Raw genomic sequence first — 13,138 nt, 5'->3', positions numbered from 1 at the left:
AACTTTTGAGACTTTCAGGTTTTCTTTTTCTTGCCAACTCTTTAAATGTTGGTGTTCCATGGGTTTCTGTCCTCAGCTCACTTCTTGCTCCTCTTTCCAAACTTAACTCACTTCTTCTCCAAACTAGCCTTTCCCCCATACGTTAGCTTAATATTGTATCTTAGAGCAGTTAAAAATCATGAAGTCTGAAACTGATTAGCTGTGTACCTTGGATAAGGTTCCATGCTAGTGTCCTCCTCTATAGAATAGGTTACTCATTCCTACCTCAAGGTAAGGATTAAGTAAGAGGTGAAGCCCTAAGCCCAGTGCATTATTGCATAGGAGCTTCCATAGATGAGATCCCTTGCTGTGATGTTTGTTGTTCTGGTGGCGGTCATGGCGGTGGCCTCCAGGTAGGACAAGTCAAGCACCTAGAGTCATTCTGAATTTCCTTCCTCCTCTGTCTCTCCTGCATCCAATAGATTTTCAAGTCCTGTTGATACAACCTCGTTGGTCTTTTCCTGTTTACTCCTGCTTTGGTTCTTATCACCTCTTATCTTGAAAGTGGTCATTGGCAGCTACCTGACCTTCCTGTTCCCAGTCCTTTTTGCATTCAGTCCATCCTCTCACTGTAGCCTGAATAATCATTGTAAAAAGGTAAAGCTGGTGATGGAATCATTTTGCCTAATCCTTCTCTTAGTGGTACCCAGTCACCTAGAGCAGGGACATGTGCTAACTCAGCAAACTTTTTCTGCAAAAGGCCAGATAGTAAATCCTTTGGGCGTTGCTGGCCATATGGTCTCTGTTGCAGCTACTCTGTCATTGTGGTGTAAAAGCAGCCATGGACAATATGTAAATGAATGAGCATGGCTGTGTTCCAATAAAACTTTATTTATGGAAGCTGAAATTTGAATTTCACGCAGTTGTCATATGTCATGAAATATTCTTCTTTTGATTTTTTTTCCAACCATTTAGAAACCTAACAACTTTTCTTAGCTCGTGGGCCACACAGATACTGGCTGGTGGCAGGGTTTGGCCTGTAGGGTGGAGTTTACCAAATAAGTTGAAGTTCTTCAGCATGGATAACAAGATCTTTTGTGCTCTGCCCTGGTTTATTCCTCCAGCCTAATCTTTTTAAAAAATTATTATTATGTTTTAATGCAGACTTTATTTATTATTATTTTTGGCTGCATTGGGTCTTAGTTGCGGCACACAGGATCTTTCCTTGCGGCGTGCGGGCTCTTTGTTGAGGTGCGCGGGCTTCTCTCTAGTGGTGGTGCGTGGGTTCCAGAGGAGGTGGGCTCTGTAGTTTGCGGCACACGGGCTTAGTTGCTCCGCGGTACGTGGGATCTTAGTTCCCTGACCAGGGATTGAACCAGTGTTTTCTGCATTGCAATATGGATTCTTAACCACTGGACCACCAGGGAAGTCCGCAGCCTGATCTTCTGTTACCTTCTCCTTACTTCTTCCACTTATTCAATAAACTCACCTTTTCTCTGTCCTTAATGAGTCATCATGTTTTTGCTTTCTCTCATGCTGTTCCCTTTGCCCAGGGCACAACTCATTCTTAGCTGTCCTCCCTCCCCTTCTACCCTGTCTTCCATCCACTACTCCTCTTTCAAGATAACCTACTCCTCTTTCAAGGTTCAGCTTGAGCAGAACTTACTCTGTGCAGTGAGGACACTCATGTCAGCTGCCTGGGTTTATATCTCAGCCCCACTTCTTGTCTCTCGATCATTTCTTTGTCTCTCAGTTTCTCGTCTGAATAAAAGAAGGAATTCATCATCATCATCATCCCTATGGTTTCTCTTTGTTAGAATCCACTGAGCTAGCACATGGACAGCACTGGGAATCATGTTTTTCACGTAGTTATTGTGCAATCCACGTTTACTCTGCATCTCAGATAGAAGAGACTATTTCTGTTGTCCCTTCTGTACCCTTTATAGACATCTGTCATAGCACTTATAATACTTGATACGGCTCTCGGCCCAGTGCATTGCATTCAGTAATAATAGGTACTCAGTAAATGTTTATTGGGTGAATGAGAGAGAAAAGGGAAGAATCTTAGCTTGACTTTAAGTGGATTCCAAAACAAAAATCTCTTGCATGTTACTAAGTAACAGGACAAAAAGGAGCCATAGAGAATAAGGTTCATTAAATTGAAAATAAATTTTAAAATATCTTATATACAATTGCTGTTTTTTAGTATCGGGCTCATGTCCATAGGAGGAAAGAAATGCCACGTGGACAGTCTAGTGGTCCTCTTAGGAACCTGTGTTCCTGCCAATCCTTTCTCTTACTGATTTGCATTTCTTTCTGTTCCTTCCCCTCCCCAGTCCTGCAAGGATGAGCACACTTCTTACCTGTGGTTTCAACCTGCGGAGCTGTGGGACCAATACAGAATCATGTCTTGGAGAAAGTGCCAAGGATTCAGTGAATTATTAGAGTGAGGAGGCCAGCTGCAGAGCCGCGGGGTTCAGAAAGACAGAAGGTGAGGGCTCAGGACCCAGGCAGAACAGAAAGCACTGGGCTGGGTGTGGGGAGGCGGGGCCAAAGCCCTTGGCTGGTTAACAAGAACGTTGTTGCCTGTGCAGGGACGCTTTGTGTAAAGCCGAGGACAGAACGGGACTTTTCAGGCATATCACAGCATCTGGAATTAGAAGGAGTCAGAGATGTCTTGTCAATGAGCAATACACTGCGTGGAGAGCCTCTTGACTACTGTTCCTCCTTCTCACCTTCTGTACTTTCTGTGATAGAAACATTCTGTTGCCTGGATTCATTCAACAGATGTGGATTATCACAGGGCTGTATTGGGCATCTATTGAGGTAATAGGTAGAGAAGCATGTTTGAAAGTTGCTAATGTAAAGTTCTTCTATTTCCACCTAAAACCTCCTTTCTATTGGAAATCGTGTGCTTTATACATAAGCAAAGTGTCTCTTACTGAAATTCATATCTTTTTCATGCTGCTTTAGGCAGTGGGAGATTTTTGTACATCACAGGTACATTCTGGTATGGCTCGTGTGCTAGCTTATTTCTGACACTTTCTCAGCAAATGAAGCAGTCAACTTTATAACTTGGATTAAGTTATTTTTAGATTGTTTATGTTTTGTGACCACTGGGGTGCAAATTTCCTCAGGGAATAAGTAGAATGCCTATACTAAGGAGGATTCTGTAGGTGTTGGTAAAAATGACTAGATCTGAAATTCTCTGTGCTAAAGCTGCTCAAATCTTAACCCTGCCCCTTCTTTTGGGGAAAAATAAGTCTTTATATGTGTACCTTTATTGGTAAGACTTCTGCAGTTCTCTGCAAGAGGATTAGCAAGCATTGCAAGCAAAGGCAAACATTTCAAGGAAGAACCTTACAAATATTCTTGCTTTCAAGATAGACATAATATCATGCCATAAGTAAACATTATGAAACCATTTCCTTTTGAAGTTGATTCACTGAACCACTAATATGAAATGCAGCTTGATGTTAGAGACCTTTTATTTTAAATGACTGTTGTTGGTCCACTAGACTGGTAAGTTAGGTGAGCCATAAGAAACACAAAAGCTTTGTGTGTAGTCTAGCACTCAGTTATTAACAAATGTGAAATCTAAAACTCCTAACCAACGTTGTTGGAAAGCTAACAGACGTCCAGCATCTATTTTGGGTTTGTACACAAGTTGGCCAGAAGCAGCTTATTCAGAGAATGAAATCTGAATTATTAAAAAAAAAAAGGAGGCGGGGGTAAGATGGAATTGGGGGGAAGGTCAAGTTTATAGTGGGCAGAATTCTAAGATGACCTTCAAGACTCCCAGCCCATCTTCTCTCAGTGATTCAGTTAAACACTAACTTAGTCCTGTTGTGAGGGGATATTGCAGATGTCATTAAGGTCCCAAACTAGTTGACCTTAAAATACGGAGATCATTTGGGTGGCCCTGACTAATCATATGAGCCATTTAAATCTGGTCTAGAGGTCAGAGACAGGTAAGCCAAAGAGATTCGAAGCTTGAGAAGGATTCTACTTGGAGGAGATTCTCTGTTGCTGGTTTTGGAGATGGAGGGAGCCACGTGGCAAGGAATGTGAGTGGCCTCTAGAACCTGAGAGGGACCCCTAGCTGACAGCCAGCAAGGAAATAGGGGCCTCAGTCCTACAACTGCAAGGAACTGAGTTCTGTCAACAATGATGGAAAATGGATCCCTTCCACCCTCCAGATGAGAATTTAACCCAGCTGGCATCTTGATTCCAGAATTTTGATACTCTGAGCATATAACTCAGCCATGCTGAGCTAGACTTCTGACCTACAGACCTTTGAGCTAATCAGCAGGTGTGCTTTAAGCCATGAAGTTTGTGGCCACTTGTTATACAGCAATAGAAAACTACTATGAGGCCTCTGTCATGTCTCCTTTGCATCCCTGTAGTAGCCTAGTAACTGGTCTCTCTGCTTCTAGACCAGTGTTGCTCAAACTGGTGAAGAAACAGTTTTTGAAATTCCAGTGTGTTGCAGACCAGTACTGTGGCAGATCGTTGCAAAAACATCTCCCGTCCCTGTGCTCTTCTGTCACGTGACCATGCCACGCCCTCTCTCAGGAGGCTCTAGTTTCCTCCACCTGAGTCTGGGCTGGCCTTAATGACAGGCTTATAACCTCTTACCATTTTCAGGTGATGCCCTGTGTTGCAAGGCTGTTAGAAAAGGCCATGCAGCTTCTGCCTGGTTCTCTAGGAAGGCTCCTCCTTGGCACTCAGCTGCCATGCTTTGAGAGGCCATGCCACGTGGAGAGGGCAGTACTGGGTGATCCAGTCAATGGAATTAACAGCCTTCCTTGAGTCATCGCAGCCCAGATGCCAGACATGTGAATGAGAAGCCTTCAGATAATTACAGCCCCTAAGCTGGTCTAGTCAACCCCAGCCTTGTGTCTTCCCAGCTGAGGCCTCAAACATCGGGGACAAAGACAGGTCATCCCCACTGTGCCCTGTCCAAATTCACGACCCGCAGAATCAGTGAGTGTCATAAAGTACTTACTGCTTTCTGGCACTACATTTGGGATTGGTTTGTTATGTAGCAGCAGATAACCAGAATAAACATTTTAATAAAATGCTATGAAAGCGAAATTATAAAAGGACAGAATATAAGCAGAAAACACATAGTGTCACTGCTATGCTACTCTGTCGGTCAAAGTAGTTACAAACCTGCCAAGATTCAAGAGGAGAGGATACAGGCCCCACTTCTCAAAGAGAGGAGACTTGAAGAATTTGGGAGCCATTAAAAAAAAATTTTAATTTTGAAATAAATTTAGCCTTATCGAAAAGTTGTAAAAATATTACAGAGAATTTCCATATGCCCTTCACCCAGCTGCCACTAATGGTAACATCTTATGGAGCCATAGTACCGTTGTCAAAACCAGGAAATTATCATTGATGTAATATTGTTAACTGATCTGCAGATTTTATTCCAGTTTTGCCAGTTTTCCCAATAATGTCCTTTCTCTGGTACCGGGTCTAATCTAGGACCCCACAGTGCATTTAGTTTTCAGGTCTCCTTAGTCTGCTCCAATATGGGACGGTTCTCACCCTTCCCTGTCTTTCATGACTAACGCTTTTGAAGTGTACAGGTAGTTATTTTGCAAGATGCCCCTCAAATTTGCTTGAATTTTTTCATGGTTAGATTAGGGTTATGCGTTTTTCACAAGAGTACCCCAGAGGTTATGGTGTGCCCTCCTTAGTGTATGCTATCAGGGTGTACATGATATGTATGTCTTATTCAGTATGTCTTACTCCTGGTGATGTGAAACATGCTCCTTGGGGAAGGTGCTCCCTGCCAGGGTTCCCCACTGTAAATACCTTGTGGATAGATCCTTGGAGACTATGCAGACTATGCAGATATTCTGTTTGCCATCATATGTTGCTGGGGCCTTGTTATAAAACTGCCACAAAGTTCAAATTTTTTATCATTAGATCCAACAGATTAAAACTTAATCTTTCCAGTTTCTGTCGTTATAGTGTCATAGATGTGGGCTGTTTGCAGACTGGCTCTGGTCTGCAGACCATACTTTGAGGAGCAATGTTCTAGGCTGCACTGCTTCACCAGTTCCTTTATTCCTATTACTGTCAGACTGGAGTTTGAATAGCAAATCCAACGGTGTCATTCTTCAGCTTAAAATTCGTCAGTCCTCCCATCCTTTTAGGGTGCAATCCAAACTTCTAAGCCCGACGGTCAAGGCTACATCATTCTGCTCCATCTTTCACATTGTCCCTTTGCTAGTTAGACTTCTCCGATTATCCTCACCATTGTATCCATGTAGGCACAGCTGGCTCCTCCACACACTGTAGCTGGCCAATCCCCTGTCTTTCAAGGCTGATGAGCACCTCTTTTCAGTAGTCTGGGCTCACTAGGTTTTCCCCACGTCTCGTCCCCTGTATCCTGTGCATATATCTCTGATATAAGTTGAATTTTGTTTTTATGTTTGGTTATGTATATGTCAAGCCATTTAAAAAAATGATTGAAGTATAATTGATTTACAATGCTGTGTTAGTTTCAGGTGTACAGCAAAGTGATTCATTCATATATTAGCTATATCATATGATATTTGTCACTCAAGCTATTTGACTTGACTGAGCTTAAAGGCATCGATTTTGAGTTATAAGATTAGCCCATGACAAGGGTTCAAGAGTGTTAATCATAACTTGAGATAGTATCCAGGAAGAAATGTCTCCAGTACTAAGTAAGATCTGTGTGACCAGATGGATTCCAGAAATGCAGAGACAGTGTGTGGAGAAGCCCTTTGGGGAGGACATTGTCCCTGATGGATAGGGTTGACTGTTGGGGCTCTAGACTTGTGGCCCTTTTTCCTGTGTATGGTCTCTACCCCAGGGGTAGATAAAAACTTCAAGCGAGGAAGCAAACTCAAGACAGTGGAGTTCCATGGGTGGACCCCTGTGTCTCTGTAGGCCTGTTTTATTGCTTTTGGGGACCACTTTCTTTGTCCTGCAAAACTGAGCAAAGAGCAGGTGGAGATCCTCTGCCTTCCTCTCCCTGCACCTCCTAAGTTTTAAAGGAAAATTTTAAAGAATGCTAATAATGGTTTGAAATTCAACCCAACCTAGTGTTATAGCTCTCTAAACAGAACGGGAGTGATCTCCCTGTACAAATTTTTCCTGTGTTGCAACTAGTCTTTTATATCTAAATATTGCTAGGCTTACTTTATATTTAGCCCTATTTTCAAAGTATATGAAATGTAATTGTGCCAGAAAATAGAGAAAAGCAAGGCCACCATGATTCCATAGGTCACCGCTAATAACTTTACCTCGAAAGCAATTGTTCTTTCTTACATCAAAAGTGTTGACCTATTATTTAAACTATACATTTTAATCTTTTTTGGTAATCATTTAGCACATTTTTTTTTTTTTTTTTTGCGGTACGCGGGCCTCTCACTCTTGTGGCCTCTCCTGTTGCAGAGCACAGGCTCCGGACGCACAGGCTCAGCGGCCATGGCTCATGGGCCCAGCCGCTCCGCAGCATGTGGGATCCTCCCGGACCGGGGCACGAACCCGTGTCCCCTGCATCGGCAGGCGGACTCTCAACCAGTGCGCCACCAGGGAAGCCCCCATTTAGCACATTTTATGATAAAATCTTCTTAAAATTTGTGCTCATAGCTTCCAGAGATAAACCTCAACTAAGTATTTATCAGAATTTAAATACATGGTATTTTAAATGAGTTATCAAGCATTAATAAATACATGAAGATGTTATCAATAAATGATTTATCAATTAAAAATTATCAATAAATAATTTATCAATAAATAGATGTTTAAAAATTTCCCAATACCAATGGCAACATTTACTTTAAGAACAGGAGGGAGTTAGAATGCCAAATAATGTATCCTAAAGATTTTCATAAATTCATTCAAAATTTTCTAATTCAAACAGCACCTCTTTTGTTAATAACATAAACCACAGATATACAAAGTCCCAGACAATCTCCTGTAATCAAACCTTGTAAGGAAAATTCTTTCACCATGTACAATCTTATCATTAAATTACACTGTTGAGGGGAAGAAGAACCGCCCCTCCCCAAGAAAAAACCCAAGGTAAAGTAGTCCCAAGAATGGTATTTGGAAAGGGCAGTATATTTCAATTTAATCATCTGGAATTACTTAAATACAGTGTGCTTAGATGACTAACATAAAGGAAGAAAAGTTTACTGTGCTACAGTTACTATCTTCACAATCCTTTGAAGATTTGGGATAATTTCAAAAAGATCTCTACTTTGTTTGTGGTTTAAAAAATTCAGATAAATCTTTTCCCTTCCTGTCCTTCAGGCTGTCTATAAACCATAGAAATTTCATTCTTTTCAAATTTAGGAAATAACAGACTCATGTAGTAAGATGATACTGGCCATTTAAATCATGGGGGCCAACCACAACAGAGCCCCCGGATAGGATAGCCTTTTGAGGCATGATTTTCCAAAGTCTCTGTGATGACTTAAGACCTGCTGCCTGATTAAATCCCTGAGAACCGGCCGCATCCACTTTGTTTAGAGGTAAGCCTCCTCCTCCCTGCTCTACAGAGGCCTGAGCACCAGAGCTGCTCCCCAGAGGACCAGGTCAGAGCAAGAGAGCTCCATTACTCAGAGCACATCAAGGGTTGATCATTTGAGAACCGAGCTACTGATTGGACTTCTGATGATATGAAAGGAGATGCTTAAAGTAAGGAGATGGATTTTTTTAAATCAAAATTTAAGAACATATTGAAAACTATGGTCTCTAAAGCAGTCTAAAATCTGTGGATTTCAGATATTTTATATACAACTCACAGTAAAACAAAATGCATTTTATGTCACTACCCAGTACACGTATTCAGACCTATAAGTGAAATAAAAATGCCACGGACAGTACTGTGTGTGACACCCTTGGATATTTTCTATTGTATTGTTTTACATTAAGAAAATGCTAGTCAGTAGCCAGTAAACTCATTGCCCACTTATCAGTCACTTCCCATGGTCTGGAAAAATGCTGCCTCAGATAGTTGTAAGTGTATGCAGCCACCGTTGTCCCATACCTGCTTTAGAGTGCTTTGGGGATTACATGTGAGGTTAGTTCACGAGTCACGGAAAATGTCATAGAAAAGAAATTTTTTTCACTAAAAGTGATTTTATTTAGCTTGAGTTCCCTTTTTATTTACCAGATGTGGCTCTAAATTATGTTAGTCAAATCAAAGAACAAAATTTTTCTGGTTGATTGTGTTCAGAAGAATGTGAGGATCGAAGTGTTAGAACTTGAAGGAGACGCAAGAGGTAGTGCAGGCCAGCCTGCTCGTCATGCAGAGACCAGGAGACGAACTAGTTGCAATTTTTAAGAAAGAATTAAGGTCGTTTATGTAATCATGTTTAGTAATAGAATGTATTTTAAAATACCATCACAGAAAGGCTGGTGTTGTGAGTGGCTGCTTCTGGATCTGAATGTTGGGGTAGGCTGTGATACAGGGAGCTGTCACTTCTAGGTACCATTGGGGAGGCAGTGGTGCCTGTGTCCCTGTGACTTTCTTGGCTGTGGTTGCTAGGGCCCCTTGGAGATGTATGTGCTTGGCTCTTTCAGCCTGGGCCTAATAAAAGTATATATCATAAAAATTGAAAAAGACCTATTTAGCAAACGATATGGTTAACATCTAGGAAGCTGAGCAAGAGGATTAAGAATGTGCTGACGTAAAGTTGTGCTTGGTCCTGAGTCTGTGCATTTCCTGTCCTGCCCAGGCATGGTATAAGTAAGGAGCTCCATCCTCACATCTGAGGCTTCAGTTGCCCAGGAAAGTGAGAGAATGTAAATGAATTTAATATTTGTAGTCAAAACCTTTTCCCTCTGATATATCGAGACTACAGAAATCATCGCGTTTATTTTTGCTAGATACTGAGCTAGGGCTTTCTAAGTGCTTCAGTCTCTGAGACTTCTCTCTCTATCTCACTTTTCCTTAACAGATATTTGTAAAACACTGTGATCTTTTTTTGGGCTAATCTCATAGGCTTTTCTTTCATCAATGTATTATCATAGACAAACAAGCTCTAGGGAGGCCAGGCGATAAATTCCCTTCCTGTGCTCCTGGCGTTTTCTGTGAAATAGCCAAACAACACATACATGCAACGAAAACAACATGCTTGTCCTAAGTGCTGTAGTTTATCCTACAAAGTAAATTCTAATCAAGTTAAGGAATCTGATTGTTTTTTTAAACTGGAGCAGGATCAGAAAATTATAGCTTGTGGGCCAAATATGGGACACTGCCTGTTTTTATAAATAAAATTTTATTGGAACACAGCCATGCCTATTCATTTATGTATTATTTATGCCTGCTTTTACATCATGGAGACAGAGGTAAGTAGATGCTATAGAGACTGTGTGGCCTGCAACGCCTAGAATATTTACTATTTGGCCCTTTATAGAAAAAAGCTTACTGACCCCTGGAATAAAGGAATATTTAGAGATTGAAGTATTGTCCTTAAAAAACTATCACTTTTGAATCAAGGCTATTTTCCCTTAAGTAGCATGAAAAAATTCTTCTGTTACAAACAGATGACAATTTATAACTAGGTTTGATGAGAGAAAGTGCCTAGAAACTATTGAGTGATTGATGTCTACCTTTTTTAAAAGATCATTAAAAATCATTGTACATTAAATCATTAATGCTGAGAAGATAGCTAATGAGGCATATATGAAAGATTACAGTGTGGCATGCTAATAATTTAACCACAGGGAGGATTAGTTACATTATTTCAGCTGGCATTGCCTATTTTGACAGTCTTTATAATAATTGTGAACTTTAATAAAATTTTACATTTCTAAATATCAGTCTGAGGTTTTACTTGCTACAGTTCAGTGAGGCTAATAGTCATTTGCAAAGAAGCCTCGTGTTTCTTGTGTTTAGATGTAGTTCAGTTTATTAAAATGAGTATTTAGTCACAATATTTTTCCGGTCACAGAATTTAAGCAATAAAACATGGGCTGCAATGCTCCATATCAGGGTAGCAGTTTAAATAATTTTAAAATAATTAATAAATTATCTTTTCATTTTTTCACAGACTTGTGGAAGAAAGCAAACTGATCCCACGCATTTTTGATGTAATTCTGGTAAGAGAAGAAATGTGCGTCTGAAATTCAAGTGAAATTTAAAAGTTTTTAAAGTTTTGACCACGTTGTTTGGTTGGGTTCTAACCCTAACTCTGCCCAGAAGGGTTGTGTGTCCATCATGTCACTTAACCTTATTAGGCCTCAGTCTCCTTGTACGAGCTCTTGTCCAGCTCTGAAATTGTGTAGGGATGCTGTTTAATGACCTGCCCTCTTTCTGAAAATCCTTTGCATTTTATTTCTATAAAGTTAAAAAATATGTTATCTAATATAGAAAGAATACTGTATCTGAGGTTGGTTTGTGGAGGAAGGGCAGAATGACGATCACTGTGCTTCAATATGAATTTTCTGATTTTCACCATGAAGCTCTCTGACTTTGTCATCACTGGGTCAGATCAACAATTTTATGCCTATGGGCAGAAGTTGTCTTCTTCAGAACGTAGAATAGCTTAGCTTCTGTACACCATTTTTTCCATTCATAGAACACAACTTGATTGAAAACCATCGGTTAAAGAAAACCTTTCCTCTCTGGTTCCTATGTGTAGAGAATAAAATGGGACGTAGGGTTGGCTTTTCTCACTTCTGATAAATCCCTATTTATACTAAATAGAAATCTGAGAATTAGGCTGAAAACTCAGTTGGTACTTATAGCAAGGGAGTGCCCTTAGCCAAAGAAGTGTTCTCTTGTACCTGAGTGGGCTGTCCCCCCTTTACGAAAATGTTTCCCTCCATAGCTGACTGACAGTGCAAGGGACAAAGGAGGGGGACATACATGTCCTCAGTCAGATCAGCCGAGCCTGCCTTGGTCATCAGTAGAGCAATGGCTGTTATTGTCTGATAACCCTACCAATGGAAGATTAGCCCTGTTTAATCATCCTAAATTATTAATCTACAAGTTGTTTGCGTGCTGATAGGGCTGTATGGTAAAAACGTTATTTTTCTTAGCTGCAGATCGCCCTTTTTTTGGTGGAGAGCTGTTGGGTTTGCTGAGCTATTTGAGTTAGGCGGGGAGTAGGGGTGGGCATGGGTAGTATTCACAAAGCACGCTCAAGTGACAACAAGATGACCCAGAGCTGCCATGCTAAGAGAATTGTATTGCTTCAAATAGTCAAAGGGGATTTTAGAGGAGAAGAAAGGGAGAAAAAGGAGATGAAGAACCATGGAGATCATCAGCTGTCTAGTGAGGATTTTTAAGCTTTGCCCAGTGGTATGTGCATCTCCCACCTTCGGTAGGACATACATCACTTGCTAATTCGTTGTGGAGTTGGATTTGTTTTTGGAGGGCCACGGGTGCCGTTAATGTTGGGTTCGGCTGCACGGTTGGGCAGCGGGCAGGAGCCAAAGCTGTCCACATTCAGCCACCTCTGGCTTGCACTTGAAAAGAGACTTGGTGCTGCAGACAGAGAGAGCTGGAGCTAGACTGGACCTTAAACTCACGGATGTGACTCATCCCCTTGCTGTGCCAGGAGGGCTTCTGAGCTGCTGAGGTCAATACAGCTCCTTTTGTGACTGATAGAAAGTTCTCTACCCAGCCTTTGGCAATCATCTCAAGGTCTAAAATCCCACACATGGAAAATTCTTCCGTGTATGTTACCGAAACCCCTCCATACGTGATGAATCTTTGTATAACAAGCACCTAGCAAAGCTTCATATTGCGCAAATGTTTAACTGATTAATGCCACCATTGAAACCCCTGTCATTGTGTTTGTAGCTGTCGTTGGGGGTGCGAAGTGACATATACTTCCAGGTCAGGATTTCAACTTGTCCTGAGCCCTGTTGACCTCGGAGGCATTTCTGGGAGGAGGCTTTTTCCTCCTGCCGGAACAGCTCCATACTCGTGTTTTGTAGGCCCTTATTTTGAAAAGAGGTCTGCTGCTAAGAAAAAAGTAAAGAAAAAAACAGTTGGAAATCACTGCTTTTTGGGACAGGGACTTTTGATGTATTTGAAAAACATTATTGAATCCCTATTCTATTTTTGACCTTCTTGAGTTGAATAATCACTACTTTTTTCTCTGTATAAATACATTTTTAATCAATGAAGTATCTTTGTAGCAGTTATCCT

At 41.1% G+C, this 13,138-nt stretch overlaps 1 protein-coding gene across 7 annotated transcripts in view; it reads left to right on the top strand.

The window, feature by feature from the left end:
- ULK4 (unc-51 like kinase 4) overlaps positions 1 to 13,138 on the top strand; it is a 530,371-nt gene that overhangs the window by 219,671 nt on the left and 297,562 nt on the right. For all 7 annotated transcript variants that reach the window (XR_004352053.1, XR_004352054.1, XR_004352055.1 and 4 more), the window contains one exon: positions 11,031 to 11,079. Coding sequence is in view for 4 of the 7 variants with exons in the window: in XM_032647445.1 (XP_032503336.1) it covers positions 11,031 to 11,079 (49 nt within the window). In the remaining 3 variants the exon portion in view is untranslated. The remainder of the gene's footprint in view (positions 1 to 11,030; positions 11,080 to 13,138) is intronic.

This window comes from Phocoena sinus, chromosome 11 (genome assembly GCF_008692025.1).
Source record: "Phocoena sinus isolate mPhoSin1 chromosome 11, mPhoSin1.pri, whole genome shotgun sequence".
Taxonomy (NCBI): Eukaryota; Metazoa; Chordata; class Mammalia; order Artiodactyla; family Phocoenidae; genus Phocoena; species Phocoena sinus.
The sequence above is the reverse complement of the archived record's forward strand: the minus strand, read 5'-3'. Positions and strand labels throughout refer to the sequence as shown.